This window comes from Lontra canadensis, unplaced genomic scaffold (assembly GCF_010015895.1).
Source record: "Lontra canadensis isolate GAN:19392208 unplaced genomic scaffold, GSC_riverotter_1.0 scaffold93, whole genome shotgun sequence".
Classification (NCBI taxonomy): domain Eukaryota; kingdom Metazoa; phylum Chordata; class Mammalia; order Carnivora; family Mustelidae; genus Lontra; species Lontra canadensis.
Window position 1 is genome coordinate 5,632,461 of NW_022631087.1, and position 14,746 is coordinate 5,647,206.

A 14,746-nucleotide genomic window follows, 5' to 3' on the forward strand; every position below is an offset into this window, starting at 1 on the left:
CGCCACCACCAGACAGGACTGACCCCCCCCCACCCCGCACCCAGCACTGTCCCCACCACTGAGGGGTGCTCTAAGGAAGGCAGCGTCCTGTCTCTCTCTCCCTCCTGTCCTGTTTCCTTCCTCTCCTCCTCTCTGCCGCACAGGTTGTCTGCACACACCCTCCCGGCCATTTCTTCCTTGGGGACCCCTTCACTTGCTCCAGGAGAGGAAGATCACTAGGGAGAGGCTGTGATATTGCAAGGTCTTTTATTAAAACCAGGTAAGTCACTCCATTCGCTGAGAAGGCACACTTACGTCCCAGACCCCCGCCGCCTCTCTCTCGGGATGGACGGTCGCCCTCTGCCCAGACCTCTTTCTCATTGCAGATGGACATTTGTTGGGGGGTGGAGGGGGAAGGGGGGTAGGGGTGATGGGTCAGAGCATCTTTATGGCCAGGCCTTGGTTTATGGCTTGGATTTGGGATTAGAGGTGAAGGTGAAGGTGTGGTTGAGTTTGGAGGCTGGAGGAATGGGGTTGGAGTTTAGGAGAGAGGCAAATGAAGTGAGCAAAGGGCCACACATCTCCTGGTTCCCGGGGTGATGCCCCTCCACGAGGACCCCAGGCCCCAGTCTTGCAAAGCCACCGGAACAGCCTAGCCCAGCCCCTCGGCCTCTCCCACCCACCTCTCATAAACAAAGCAGACACTCAGAAGCAAACTACACGGCTACAGGAGATCACGGCCCACCCGGCCCTGGGCCCCAGGGCCCGAAGGGGTGGGGGTGGGGTGGGGCGCCCAGGGACCTAGCCCTGGAATCCCAGCTCCTTGTACTTGGCAGCGATGTCATTCCGGAACAGTTCCAGAGCCTTCTTCATGGCCGCCTGGGCGTCGGCGCCGAAGTCCCCGGGATGCTTGCTGTGCAGCACCTGGATGATGGCTTCTGAGATGAACTGCGGGGGCGGGGGGAGACAGGGGGGGCACCGGTCACAGGGGCACACAGTCCAGGAGCCAGATGGGAATCAGACTGCGTCCCACCTTCTCTTTATTCCACGGCCGTCTATGGAGTGTGTATTACACACCAGAGGGGTCTCCGCGGGTTAACTCCTTCTCTCCCTACCACCCCTCGAGATAGGTGCCAATGAGGAACCAGGCCCGTCTCAGTGTAGGAGCCCAGGACACCACCTCCCTGCTGGCAGCAGAAAGGAAGGGAAATGCTCCCATCCCGTGGCTTTGCCCAGGATTTTGCAGTCAGAAAATCTAGAAAGAAACTATTTCCTTTTGTATTTAATTTTTTGCATTTGATGGCTTAGTGTGGTTATTGCTTTAAGTAGGCTACTTGGGTTGGGGAGGCTGGTTGGGGGGGGAGGGTAGACCAGCATATTTCTGTGCCAAGCACAGAGCAAGGGCTCAGAATTATTGGTGGGCTGGAAGGAGGGAGGACGAGGAAGGGCCAAGGCCTGCGGCTTGCCGCTGGGACCCAGCCTGCCCCATGCCAGCCTTGCCTCTCCACCCCCACATGTGCTTAGACACCCACAGCGTCACTACCAGGAACACCGACAGCACGGCTCTTTAGAGACTGAAAGATCTCGTGGGTATAAAATGCTACTGGGCCTTCTGGACAGGGAGTCAAGATCTGATGCTAGCCACCACCCTGGCTGGAGGACCAAGCGGTGTCACTTTACAGAGGCCCACACAGGGAAGAGCCAGCCTAAGGTCACATAGCACGTGGACAGCAGAGCTGGAGTTTGCACCCAGGGGCTTGTGGACAAGCGGCTGCCAGAGCCAGGAACAGACGCGGGGACAGCACCTCGGTTGGCTTTTCCCAGCTTCTCAGGGCGCCCCAAGTGCAGGTGACTACAGACAGGTGGCTGGGTGGGGGGCACAGGGTGACCGAGGGTTTAGGAGGCACACATAGGGCAACACCCAGGGAACACGGTTCTGCCTAGAAATAGCAACAGGGGAGCACCCAAGGTTGGTTTCGGCTCAGGTCATGATCTCAGGGTCATGAGAGCAAACCCCACACTGGGCTCCACCCCGGGCATGGAGCCTGCTTCAGATTCTCCTTCTGCCTCTGCCTCTGCCCCTCCCCCTCCCCCATGCTCGCTCACAATCTCTCTCTCTCTCTCTCAAAAACAAAAAAGATAGGAAAGAGAGAGAAAGAAAAAAAAAAAGAGAGAAATGAGGACAGCTCCACAAACCCCTGTCTTTGAACATCGACCTGGACATATGTCCCAAAACAAAGTTGGGGTTCAGGCTGCCATGAAGTCAATCCCTCCCTCCCTGGAGAATAGGGGAGACCCAGGTTCTAGGCTTTGCTCTGTCGTGACCCCCATGGGTGACTTCACCATAAAACTGGGGCTCAGCTGGCCCCATCATGTCCCCCCATTGAGCCTTTCCTGAGTTTGGGGCACAGCCACTAATAGACAGGTAAGTGTGGGCTGGGGCAGCCAGACAATTGAGAAAAGTTGCCTTGACATCCAGCACCCACTGTGGCACCCTCACACCCCACTGGGAAGCAGCTGCCCCCTAGGAAGAGCATGGAAGGATGTCCCTGAGTGCAAGGGGAGAGCAGACAAGTTGTATTGTGAGCCCACCACATGCCACCGGGGTTCAGAAATGGGGAGCTCGAGCTCCACCCAGGAGATAGCTGGGGAAAGAGATAAATCCCAGTGCAGACGGGTGGGCGCCATGACAAGGGATAAGTATAAAGTGGCTTTGCAGGGGAGAGACGGGGGGTGCCCATTGACAGCCACATGCAGAGAAGGTGGCTTCTAAGCTGGGCCCTGGAGGGGGGACAGGGGTCTGTTGCCAAGAGCAGATGGGGGGGCAGGGGCCGCAGCATGCAGAGTCTCGAAGGCGGGACCCGCTCCTCACGTCTGTGATGCTGAGCGTGATGGGCAGGCTGGGTTTTCTCTGTATGATTTGCGGGGGCAGCTGGGGTGCGGGGAGGTGAGGCTTTGAGGCTGAAGAGGTGGTGATGGTTGATGGTCGACATTGTGCCACAAGGGATTAAGAGCTTGAGTTCCCAAGTACCGGTAGATCAGACCATGCCTACTGGCTCATTAGCTGTGTGGCCCTGAGCAAGCTACTTAACTTCTCTGAGACTTTGTTTCCAGATCTGTAAAGTGGGTATGAGAGGGGTACCTGCCTGGCACGGAGACTGCTAGTGGCCTGCCCCATGTCCATCTTCTCCTTCTTTCTTGGTAACAGAACACTAGCTGTAGTTGGAGTGGCAACAGACCACCATTCCCGCTTTCCATGCGGGCGGGTGTGGTCTTGTAACTAACTTCAGGCCAATAAAACTGTTGAATGGGATTTCTGGGACTCCTTAAAAGAGAGCTTTCCTCTCTTCCTCGTGCTTCCTGTTTGGAACACGGATCAGATGGCTGGAGCTCTAGCAGCCATCTTGGACCATGAGCCAAGTTTGAGCAGCACAGAAAGAGCTTGTATCCCTGGTGGCTGTGGGGTGCCCACACCAGCTCTGGACTCCCTACCTCTGCACTTACTTTGCGTCAGAGAAAAAGAAGACCCGGAATGCAGTTCCTTACCTCGGAAGGGACTGAGAATTCCATGCAGTGATTCCACGATTGCCTACCGTGGCCTATCCTTATGGGTAGCCATGACCATGGTCTTTATCCTCGTCACTGCACCAGCCTGCCCCCTGCTCCCTTTCCCAGGGGTTGCACCTACCCCTAAGGCCCTTTATCCTCCAGATCTCAGTGCTCCGTCTCACCACACCCCTCCCCCCACTGGTTATAAAGGCAGAACCTGAAGCTCAGGCCCTGCCCACCCTACTTCTCAGCACATCACAAGAGATTCAAACCAATTCCCCTTGCCTAGGACCCCAGGGCTCTCTTTTCATCTGTAAAGACGCTGGAACCAATGGTGCCACCCGGAGGGAGCACCTGCTACTGTACTGTGGCTCAGGGTGGCACAGGGTTCAGGAGCTGGGAGGTGGAGGTGGGGTCTGGAAGAACAGAACCCTAGTTTGAATCCCGGAAGTGTGCCAGGGACAAGCAATCGCCCTCCCTGTGCCTCCGTTTACTCATCTGCCCAGTGGGTACAATAATAATGGTACCTTCTTATGAAGGGGAATGCAAGGGGTGCCCCCAATACCCATTCTCCCCTTCTTCCCCTGGATGACATACTGATTTGGGGAAGAAGTGGGTTTACTCTCAGTGACCCCGTGAGGAAGGGAAAGTAAGCGACAGCTCATCTCACAGATGAGGGCCCTGGGGCACAAAGAGGAACACCATGGGCAGAGCTGGGACTGGAACCCAAGTTGCACCCCTCTGAGGCCTGTCCTTCCACCCTCACGCCCACCCTGGCCCCACCTTCCACCCTGGCCCCACTTCCCACCTCCAGGTACTTGATGGGGATCTTGTGCTTGGTGGCGTGTGACTGGGCCAGCGGCTTCAGCTCCGCCTCGTGCTTCCCCTTCTTCTTGAGGATGCCACCCAGGGCGGTGAGCACAGTGTTGCCATGCTTCTTCAGGTCCTCAGAACCCTTCATCTCGTCCTCCGACTTCAGGTGCTTGAACTTGTCAAACTTCTCCAGGGTCTCAGGGTGGCTCTTAAAGAGCCTGTGGGCACAAGGTGGTTGGGAATCAGACACAGGAATGAACCATGGGGTTCTGAAGGGGCCAAACATGAGTTCCAGGCTGGGCTCCCGCTCTTTCCCAGTTGTGTGACCTTGGGCAGGTCACTCTACCTCTCCGGGCATCCGCTTCCTCATCCAAGCAAAGGGGATGACCGGTCCCTACCCAAAGCAGAGGCGCTGTGATTCAATGAGAGCATATACGCTCAGCACACGCAGCGTGCTCAACAAAGACTCAGCTTTGTGGTTTTTCTTATTCTCATGACCCGTCTCTTCTGCATTGCCACTGGGAGAGGCAGGAAGGAAGGACGTGTCTGCATTAGTCCCTGGCTTCACCCCAACTTTCTCAAGTTGTTTGAAGAGTAGGTGACTAACTGGAATCAGGGAGAGGAGGTGGCTGGAAGACCAGAGGCTCAGAGGTATGAAGGCGTAACTCAGTGTTACAAGGCTGGTGTGTGGAAGGGCCAGCTAGAAACAGATCTGAGTGACTCAAAAAAAAAAAAAAAAGGAAAGAAAAAAAAATCATGCAGGGGACCATCTCTGCAGTTTCCTACCTAGGGGTCATCCTTCAGTTGCTTGCATACTCCCAGCTACAGGAGGCTCACTATCACCTGTGATGGCCGGTCCACTCCAGATTAACTCTCAGGCTCAGAAAGTTCTTGCTTATTTTGCTCAGACTCCCTGTCCCTCCCAGGCTCCTCACAGTGGGGGTTGGTAAGCCCCAGGGGGAGCCACCTGCCAAAGACCAGGTCCCAGATCCAGCCAGAGAGCCAGTGATCTGGCCACAGAGGGAATTTGCCCTTGAACCTGAGCAGCCACCTGTAAACTTGGACCTTAGTATTTCCTGCTGTGGAAAGGTGAGTGTTGGTCAAAGGGAGTCCTAGCTGCCACCTAGGTGGGAATGGTTTTCCCCATTTCACTTGTGGGCGAACGGACCACAGAGTTAAGTGATGTGCCCAGGGTCACGTGGCTGGCTGGTGGCAAAGCCCACAGCAGAGACTGGCTGGTTCTAGAGCTCATGCTCTCTGTCTCGTGTCACACACCGAAATGTTTGCAGGAATGACCCTGTCTGTCCAGGCTTTCCCTCCTCTTCTCTAATGGCTTCAGAAATGTTTCCCTTTCATAGCTTCTTAGCTAAGTCACAGCCTCCAGCCCTGCTGCGGACACACCCCAGTTTCTGGAAGCTTCTCACAGCACACACCCATATTCACGTGCATGCACACCCAGAAATACACAAGCATGCAGAGGGTAGCACCAACAGGGAGTGCACCCTTCTCCCAGAAGCAAATCCCTCCTTCTTCTCCAGAATGCCCAGGGCTGTCCATGCCCTCTGCCCAATGTCACCACCTCACTACCCCGGGAGCCCTGCTCAGCCAAACAGTGTGTGTCACTGACAGCTCACCTCTGGCACTTTTCACCCAAGGGTCCCTGAGCTCCTCTCATTATCTGGTGACAATGATCCCTGACTGACAGACACGAGACCTAGCCCCCACAGGGAAAGGTTGGAGGTCGGGACACTGGAGGGAGCTCTCTGGGGCAGATGAGGACCAAGGACCAGTTCCCCAAGGCAGCCAGGGTCTCAGATATTCTGGGAGACCCCCAGATGTATAGGAGAAAGAACATGGGACTGAGAATTATGAAACTGGGCTCTGGTCCCTGCTCTGTCTCCAACATGCTGTGTGACATTGAAGAAGTCACTCAACTTCTCTGGGTCTTGATTCATCCATCTATAAACCAAAAGGGCTGGTCTAGCTGCTACTTCAGCCTTCAGATTCTAAGGCTTGACCCCTGTCTCACCTTCCACTCTCCACCGGTGAGGCGGCAAGGGAGCTCAGAGTTACTTCCAACAGTGCAGGAAAATTGGGCTGATCCGTGCTCACCAGATCATTCTGGCACCATCCCGCCACCTCCCTCCCCCAGGCCACAGTCCTGTCCCTGGGAGCCCCAGGCAGGCACAGAAGGCCACACCTGGATTTACCTAACGGCATGTCCCTGCGAATGGGCAAAGGAAGGCCTCACCCTGCGAAGGATGGATGGGTTTTCTCTATGGTTGCAGAAGCCCTTGCTTGCCTCGTCTTGTCATCTTCCATCCTATGTCCACCTGCTTGGCCCATCACAGGCCTGCAGGCAAGTCAGCAAGAAAGGAGGCCACCTCCCCGCCGTCCTCTGACCTAAGGCCCTATCAGACACCCACACAGCAGACTGAGGATCAGACTTGCAGAACTCCTCTGCTTCGCACCCAAGAATGGGGCTGAGGAGGGGATCCCCTCTCTGGTGTGTAGCATGGGACTCCAGAACAGGGGTGTGATAAGCGAGGATACAGGCTTCCTGGATTTGAATTCCAGCTGTGTGACTCTGGGCAAGTTCCTTAACCTCTCTGTTCACGATAGTGATCATAACCATGTCATAAGGCACTTGTGAGTCTTACGTGAGTTAATATACACAAAGCACCAAACACAGGGCCAGGCGGTGTATACCGCATAAAAATGTGCTATCCTCCCCCTCCTCATTGTTGCTGCCACCCATATCACCGCCACGGCCACCACTGTCAACACCACCATCATCATCCTCATCGCCATCAGGTCAGGGAATTGAGTTCTATCTATAGCCACCACTGGCCATGTTTCCTCCCTGTAACATGACAAGTATTGGCCACCACCAGTGAGATTCAAACTTTTCGTGGCTTCAGAATTCCTTGTCCAATTCAAAAATAAATAAAGCAGAAAGGGTTTGGGCAAGAGAAGGAAAGGCAGGGGGTACACAGCCATCTCCCTCCTGGGCCCCCCACTCCTGGAGCCAGGCTCTCCAACCGACCTTCTGGCTTTTATGTTCTAGACTTTTATGATCATGTCCTTGGAGCGAAGCCCCTCGTGTTTCATTAGCAGGCCAACCGAACAGAATTTGCTGTCTCTTATAATCAGGGGAATAGGAGAAATGACCTTGCCAAGGTCAGTAAGGAAGTCCAGGCTCAGCGTCTGGAACGGGACCAAGAGACCAGCTCCCACAGAGGCACGTGCAGCCCCAGGAGTTAGCATTCCCTCCCCCTCCTCCACACGGGGGCGGTGGGGGGCGGTGGTGAACCTCTTCCCCAGTCCGCAAACACTAAAAGGTCAGAACCAGTTGGCATGGTCTCTGCATGTCCCACAACCTAAGACATGACAAGGCATTGGGCTTTCTGGGACCTTCCAAGGGCTGGAGTCTCGGGCATCACATCTCATCCCTGGTCCCTGGCCCCTGGCAAGTCTCCCTGTTCCACCCTGGGGAGGGAGGGAATGTTTCCCCTGATGACATAATACCCCGAGTCTCCTTCAAGTCACTGCCTTGGGGGCTGGCAGCTCCCAGATCACCTCAGAGAGACTCGTGCTTGGCAAACTTGGTCCCCAACCCCAACTTCCCTGCCTCTTCTCTCCACAAGCAGGGGAGGAGCATGGGCTCAGGGAATGCCTGGACATGAGAGCAGAAAGGGACCTCAGAGATCCCGGCGGATATGGCTTCACTCAACCAATAGGCAAATGGGACCCAGAGAGGAGGAGTAACTTGTCCAAGGTCACGTCCAAGCAAACGTGGCTGAGAAGCAGATGTCAACTTGGGAGGATCTTTTGTCCTACCAAACAGGACCTGTTGCAGCCTCAGCAGCCTGCTGTCAGGGATGGAAGGAGAAAGACATCAGGAAACACCCCCATGATGCCAGTCAGAGTCAACAAAGAACTTGACCATCCTTCCCCAGGTGTCTCTAGCGTGGACCACTAAGGACTCGGACTTTAGATCACAGAGCTTACAGGACTGGGCATTCTCCCCAGACACGGGACCTGGAAATGAGTGACGGCCAAGGGAGACTGGAAAGGCATCTGAATGGAAGAGCAAATCCTGGCTCACAAAGTAGAAGAAACTCATCTATAAATTAAAGTGAATGACAACGTATCCACTCATGGCAGCTCTGGGCCCCCTTGCTCCCAGGTGCAGAAATAGATACTTGACTCGTGCTGGCCCAGAGCACGAGAGATGGGACCGGGAGAAGAGGGATCTAACACCACCTGGGGTTGAGGGCGATGGGAAAATAAAATCCCACAGGCCATTCTTTATGTACAAGGCTTGGGATTTTGTTTGTTTGTTTGTTTATTCAGGACCCTTTACTATAGCAGTGAAGATGCCCTTGGAGACCACCCCCTTCAGAGCTCTCCAGTTCAAGACTTTCTCAACATCAAATGTCACAAATGGACCCCTGTCTTCTGTTTTCTAAGTATAATACTGTGAAGGTCTTTAGTCTGGCTCTGTCCATAGCAATTACTAACATCCTCTCGAAGCTGCCATATTCCAGGAACAGCAGTAGGCCCCTTCAAGCATTATCTTATTCAATTCTCACTTCTGCTATAAAATGCAGATAACAGCATTTTCCCCCATTGTACAGTAGAGGAAATGGACTCAGAGAGGTTGTGTACCTTCCCGAAGGTCATACAGCTGCTCAGTGGCTAAGCCCATTCTAGCCCTGCAGGTCTCATCTTGAAGACCATGTCTTAGCCTTGACAGTTCACAGACCTTAAGGGACTTGTGACTCGGGAGAGGTCCTGTCCCTCTCAGGTCCTTTTTGTCCTCAACCATTAAGTGAAGCGACTGGACAAGATCTCTCAGGACCCAAGAGATCGTTTATTCCATCTACAATTCTAGGAGTCCTCTCGGTGCACACTAGGCACCCAGCGTTTGAGCACCAGACTTCTGCTGCTGACACAGGCATGGGCGGGATCTCTTTTCCTCTCTTCCTTTCTGGACTCAAGCCCCTGACACAAGCAAAAGAGAACCAAGTGGGGGTTTTATGCAGCTAACTGGTCAACCCCAGGCAACTGACGCAGCCAACTGGTCAACCCCAGGCAACCGTTCCACCTTACAAGCACACCCTTGATCTTTGGGGAGTGAGTGACAGAGACAATGAATCTCTTCCTTTTACCTGATGAGGACCTCCTGCCCATGGCCCGCGAGGTCAGCCTCTACCTTCCCCCAGACGTTCAGCACCAACTGCCACTCCCCGTCGCTGAGCCCCATGGTGCAGTCTGAAGAAGACAAAAAGAGCAAGTCCGGCTGATTTGGTGTCCTGGCTCTGAGAGCTGGGGTTTGAGATCGCCTGGCCCCAAGGGGATTTTATACTTTCACTGAAGCTTGACACCGATCACTTGACAGCCTGCTCACTCTCTCTCCTCCTCCTCCTCCTCCTCCTCCTCCCCCTCCCTCCTTTGCATGCAGGGTCTAATCTTTTCCTTTCTGTAGCTCTCACATGGAAGCTATTTTGGGGCAGGTGCCATTGTGGGGAGGTAGGACAACTCAGGCCACAGGGGCGTGGGGGTGTTTTTGTATGTGGCAAGAGCAGGGAGAAGGCTGGCCCACTGTCTGCAGTCTCAAAGGCCAACAGAAAGGGCACCACAAAGGCCAAAGCCATCAGCCTGAAACTCAACTCTCCCTGTTGTCAACCATCCCAGGAGGAACTGTCATGTTTCCAAGCTCGCGCAGCAGCACCCTGGCCGGCCCTGGGGCTGTCACGGCCCTTAGCAGTCTCCTTGTCCACAGCCAGCCCACTTTGCCAGAGGGTCCCTCGCCCAACTAGCAGCGGGGGGAGGGAGCTGAGGTGGTTCTTGCCCATAGCTGGACGAATCCATAGGCTCTTGGAGTCTGAATTTTCCCACCCCACCCAGAAAACTTCTGGCTTCGTGGCCTTCTTGACCTTGCTCAAATATTTCCTTCTGAGAAACTTTGCTTGACCTCCCACCTCCCGCCTTGAGGCACAATTAATTTCTTCCTCCTTCCATTTACTTGTAGGTTCTCCTGTTATGCTCCTTCTTTCATTGTGCCATATTTCGTAGTTTCCATGCTGGTTCTGCCATGACTGTGTAACAGCAGCTGATATGCACTCTGGGCACTTTACATCTAGTATTTGTTTAATCCCCCAACAGCCCTATCTCTATGATAGATACGACATTATCCTCATTTAATCAAGGGGAAGTTTGGGAAACTTGCCATGGTCACATAGTTGATGGTAGAGAGCTGGGATTTGAACCCAGAAAGTCAGGTTCTTGAGTCCAGGCTCCCAAATACCTTATTTTGATTTTCAGAGGAGCAGGGGCTCTATTTTATTCACTTATGTATCTCTTGGAGTTCACACAAGGCCCTGTGCCAAATTGGAACTGAATAAATGTTTGTTGAATAAAAAGATAGATGGCCGTTGTACAAAAGGCAAGTGAAGATGATTGGCCTTTTCTATATTTAGCCATCATCCATCCATCCAGCCAGCCATCCATCTTCCCATCATCCATTTATCCATCCCCCCATCCATCCACATCCATTCCCCCATTTGTCCCCTGTCCATCCATCCATTCATCCTTCCAACACAGAGTTACACAGTACCTACTGTTGGAAACCGCTACACGCCAAGGACAACAAAACTCAACGAACACATCCTTGTGTTCAAGAAACTCACAGTACCTTAGAGAGATAAAAGGTTATAATAAGCTTACAGTAAAGTTAATGGAGTGCTATGATCAAGGTACGCAGGCCCTTCCTTCCATCTACACAGGATTTTACAGGTTACCAAGTGCCTCCTTGGGCGGGATTAGATCTAATTTTCACAATAGCTCTGCAAGGTAATGAGTATCATCCCATTTTACAGCTGCAAACAATGAGGTTCAGAAAGAATAAGCAAGTGTCCTGGGTGTCCTGGGTCTGTATTAGACACGTCAGTTAGGACTACCCCACATACGCAGCTCTTGCTAAAGGCAAAGGCCCAGCTCCAGCCCCTCCGTGACCATGTAGGTCATGTTCTTTCCCCATGCTACCCCTGGTCACAGGTGACTGGACCAGGGCTGGCACGTAACCCGCGGCAGCCAATGGCAGGTCTCTGTCCAACAGCCAGTGTCTACTAGCTACACCAATCAGATGCCCTCGGCAAAACATGAGCAAAGGCATGTAGCAAGAATTGTTGAGTTCGTAGGAAATGTGGCATCGAAGAGAGTCCGTTTCATGGCCAGCACAGAGTAAGAACCCCAAACTGAGAGCTCTTTAGTGTAGGGTCCCAGAGTTCACTCCTTTCTCTGTCAAGCCTAGCCCAGTTACCATTTGGGGTGACCATGATGCACCCCTCATGCATCATTTCGGTGAGCTCTATTTCTTTATCAAATCAGCTCGTTCCTAACCAGAGGCGCCCCTCCCTGACACTGTGCTCCAGGTTTGTGGCAACCCAGGGATGCTGAGCCCATCCACCGTTCGCAGGGGAGGATGTCATAGCAGAATGAGTATCTAAAGATGCCACAGGGATGGGGAGGGGGCTGAAGGAGGGGGCTATCCTTTGTCTATCCGTTCAGCAGCCCATACTAAGGGCTTACTCCAGGCCAGGCCCAGGAACAAGAGGAAGGCAGCTCTGAGAGGGTCTGTCAAGGGCTCAGACCCTTAGCAGGTGCAGTGCCTTGTCCCGGTCACTCAATGGAGGCTGAGCCCTACATGGCAGCAGGGCAGGGTGGGACAGGGGAGGGCAGGGTGGCGTGGTACCGCACCCAGTGGTGAGGGAACAGGGTCCTGGCAAGGATGCGCTCCAGCCACCCAGGGCTGGTTAGCTGCAGCTCTGCCATCTCCAGCCTCTGAGCTGTCTGGGGACAGCCTGAGCATTTAAAAGCTCATCAAATCATTACCAATGCTAAAGTGTTTAATACTTAGCTGTCACCTCTTGGCAGGCGTCCCCATTAACTGGCACTCATGGAGACCTGTGGCTTTGAAGTCGATGGACCTTTTAAGTTTTACCATTTAAGCTAATAGGAAGGCGCTGACATCTGTTTGCACTTACACATCTCTACAACAGAACAGGCATTACCTAACAGTTGCCATGGCTACCTGGAGTCGCCAGCTTTGTTTGGGGGCTATAATTATCCCGCAACAGTCTTCAAATGGCTGGGGCAAGGAAGCTGGAGAAGCACGAAAGAGGAAAACCTCCAGCAGCCTTAGACTCACGTGTTGCACATGCACACGCACAGAGGTGGGCTGGTTTTGACACCCTGGGGGACAAAACTGCATGCCCCCCAAAGTCAGATATGCCCCAACCTCTTTCTCTTCTCAGGAGATCATGTCACAGGGTCCTTTGAATGCAACCATCTCAGATGTATAAGATCATTCTTAAGCCTTCAAATTTTAGAGTCTTAAGATCCCAGAGTTAAAATTCTGGGGCGCCAAAGTCTTTGACTTTGGCCATTCTGGAAAGGGGGCTCTAGACTCCAGAGTCATAGAAAGGCTGAGGTAGAGAACTGTAGAAGGATAGGGCCATCGTGTCTTCAAGCTAACAGAGGACTTTGATGGCATCTTGTCTAAGTTCCCACTACATGCAGGAATTTTCCCTACAGGTCATCATCCAGCATCTACTTGAATTCTCCTAGGAGCAGCGAGCTCACTACCTAAAGCTTTAAAGTGTCTCCTTTATATGGAACCAAAAACATGCCTTCTTGTCACGCTCACTCCCTTGTCTGTGCTCTGCTGGCTCTTTGGGGATACAGAGGACCAGCAGAGTCTCTCTCACCAGGCAAGCTGTAGGTTCAACGACTCGTCCTTACTAACTGTACCCAGGACTTGAAATGAGCTCCCTCCCCTGGCAAAGTAAACCAGGAGCCTGCCTGGTGAAAAAAGCCCAGTTTTGCTATCTTCAAGACAGCAATTCTCGCCTCTCCTTGAGCACATAAAAGAACTCTCTAGGAAGGGGCTTCCAGCATCCCCCCTCTTCCACTTCCCCCCAACACACACAGGTTTGAATCCCCAGGTGACTGTGCCACATGCTGCTCTTCCCCCAAGAACCTGAGAGTTTGCAGGCCCCTGGGCAGCCAACAATTCCCAGCAGCGAATCTGGAGGATTAGACTTTAAGACTCCAGCGACGGAGAGGGTGACTTTGGCCCTTCAGAGCCAAGGGTCCCATCCATCTTGACCACCTCCCTTTCTCCTCCTCCTCCTGGGAGCCGCCCCCTTGGAGGCCAGCCTGGGCAGTGCCTCCCTCCCGCCCAGCTTAGCTTGCTCCTTCCTGGCCATCTGCCCTCCTGGTCCAGCGCCAGGCCGGACTCAGAGCGGACTCGATGGGGTAGCGGGACCCCCGAGCTTGCCCCAGACCCCACTCCTCCCAGCCCCCTGGCAGCCATGGTACTGACCACGTCTCCCTTTCTCCCCAGCTGTCCTCCTGGAGCCTCCAGCCAAGCCGTGGGGCTGGGGGTGGGGAGAGGTGTCTTATAGCAGCCGGAGGCACAGGGAACTAAAAATACAGTTTACATGGCAAGGCTCCTCCTCTCCCTGGAGGCCTGGAGGGGCTTTATTGGAAGAGGGCTGGCAGGGACACAAGGATCCCAACATCCCAGTAACAGGTGTGGCCTGGGGACACCAGCCTTCCTCCCTCTCCTCTCCCCTCCGCAGCTGCCGCAGAAGCCCCACCTTCCACCTGTCCCCGGATGCAGCCTTGCCCCACACCCCACATCCCCACCCCTCCAGCCCCCGCCCACCGTCCCTCCCCTCCCCGCCTATCTCAAAAAAACATCTCCCCCTCCATGAAGCCTCCCCCAACTCCACCCCTTCCTAGCAGGTGTGCCTTTCTCCACCCCGCCCCCACCAAGGTTCTGTGCTGCCTTATCTCTCCCGCTCTGGGCTGAGCTCCCCATTTCTGCCAGGCGAGCTTCTTCAGAAGCAGGCATACAAAAGCAACAGGCTGCACTCCGGGACACTGCCCCTCCCAGCAGCCCTTTTTGATAGACACTTCTATAAAGCCCACTTTCCGCAGAGGAGACGGAGGCACAGAGAGGTTAAGTAACCACCAAAGTCACACAGCTTGGAGACGCCAGGCATGAAATTCGAACCCAGGCTGTCTGGTTTCAAGAGTTCGTGCTTCACGGCTAGCGACTTGTCGAACTTTTGGATCCTTCTTCTCCCTCTCGCCTTTCTGACAGCACGCCTAGCGGAGAGCTGGGTCAGCAAGCTCTTTGAATGTTTATTTTATTGAACTGAGTCCATCCCTGGTCTTGGCTTCCCCGGAGGTAAAGGCAAAGGCAGTTGGGAAGCTGAGCGCCGGGTGGCCCTGCTGCCATCTAGTGGCGGCGAGGAGAAAAGCCTCCACTCTGGCTCTGCCCCTCCCACTAGGTCCCCGGGGTTCACCCATCCACCCTGCCCGTCTCTTT

General features: G+C 54.0%; 1 protein-coding gene across 1 annotated transcript; it reads right to left on the reverse strand.

Annotated features, from left to right (window-relative positions):
• Nucleotides 1-229: 229 nt before the first annotated feature.
• Nucleotides 230-9,696, reverse strand: MB (myoglobin). The gene is made up of 3 exons (XM_032836726.1): nt 9,516-9,696; nt 4,337-4,559; nt 230-927 (listed from the first exon to the last, which is right to left on the reverse strand). The coding sequence occupies exons 1-3, from the start codon at nt 9,608-9,610 to the stop codon at nt 781-783; spliced, it is 465 nt and encodes a 154-aa protein (XP_032692617.1). The 5' UTR covers nt 9,611-9,696; the 3' UTR covers nt 230-780.
• Nucleotides 9,697-14,746: the final 5,050 nt, after the last annotated feature.

Bases quoted from the DNA above. Each gene is read 5' to 3' on its own strand.
- MB (XM_032836726.1), bottom strand. From the start codon at position 9,610: ATGGGGCTCAGCGACGGGGAGTGGCAGTTGGTGCTGAACGTCTGGGGG. The intron at 4,560-9,515 runs GTAAAAGGAAGA...TTGTGCCCACAG, and splicing joins GGGCAGGAGGTCCTCATCAG to GCTCTTTAAGAGCCACCCTG. The intron at 928-4,336 runs GTGGGAAGTGGG...CCGCCCCCGCAG, and splicing joins TCCCCATCAAGTACCTGGAG to TTCATCTCAGAAGCCATCAT.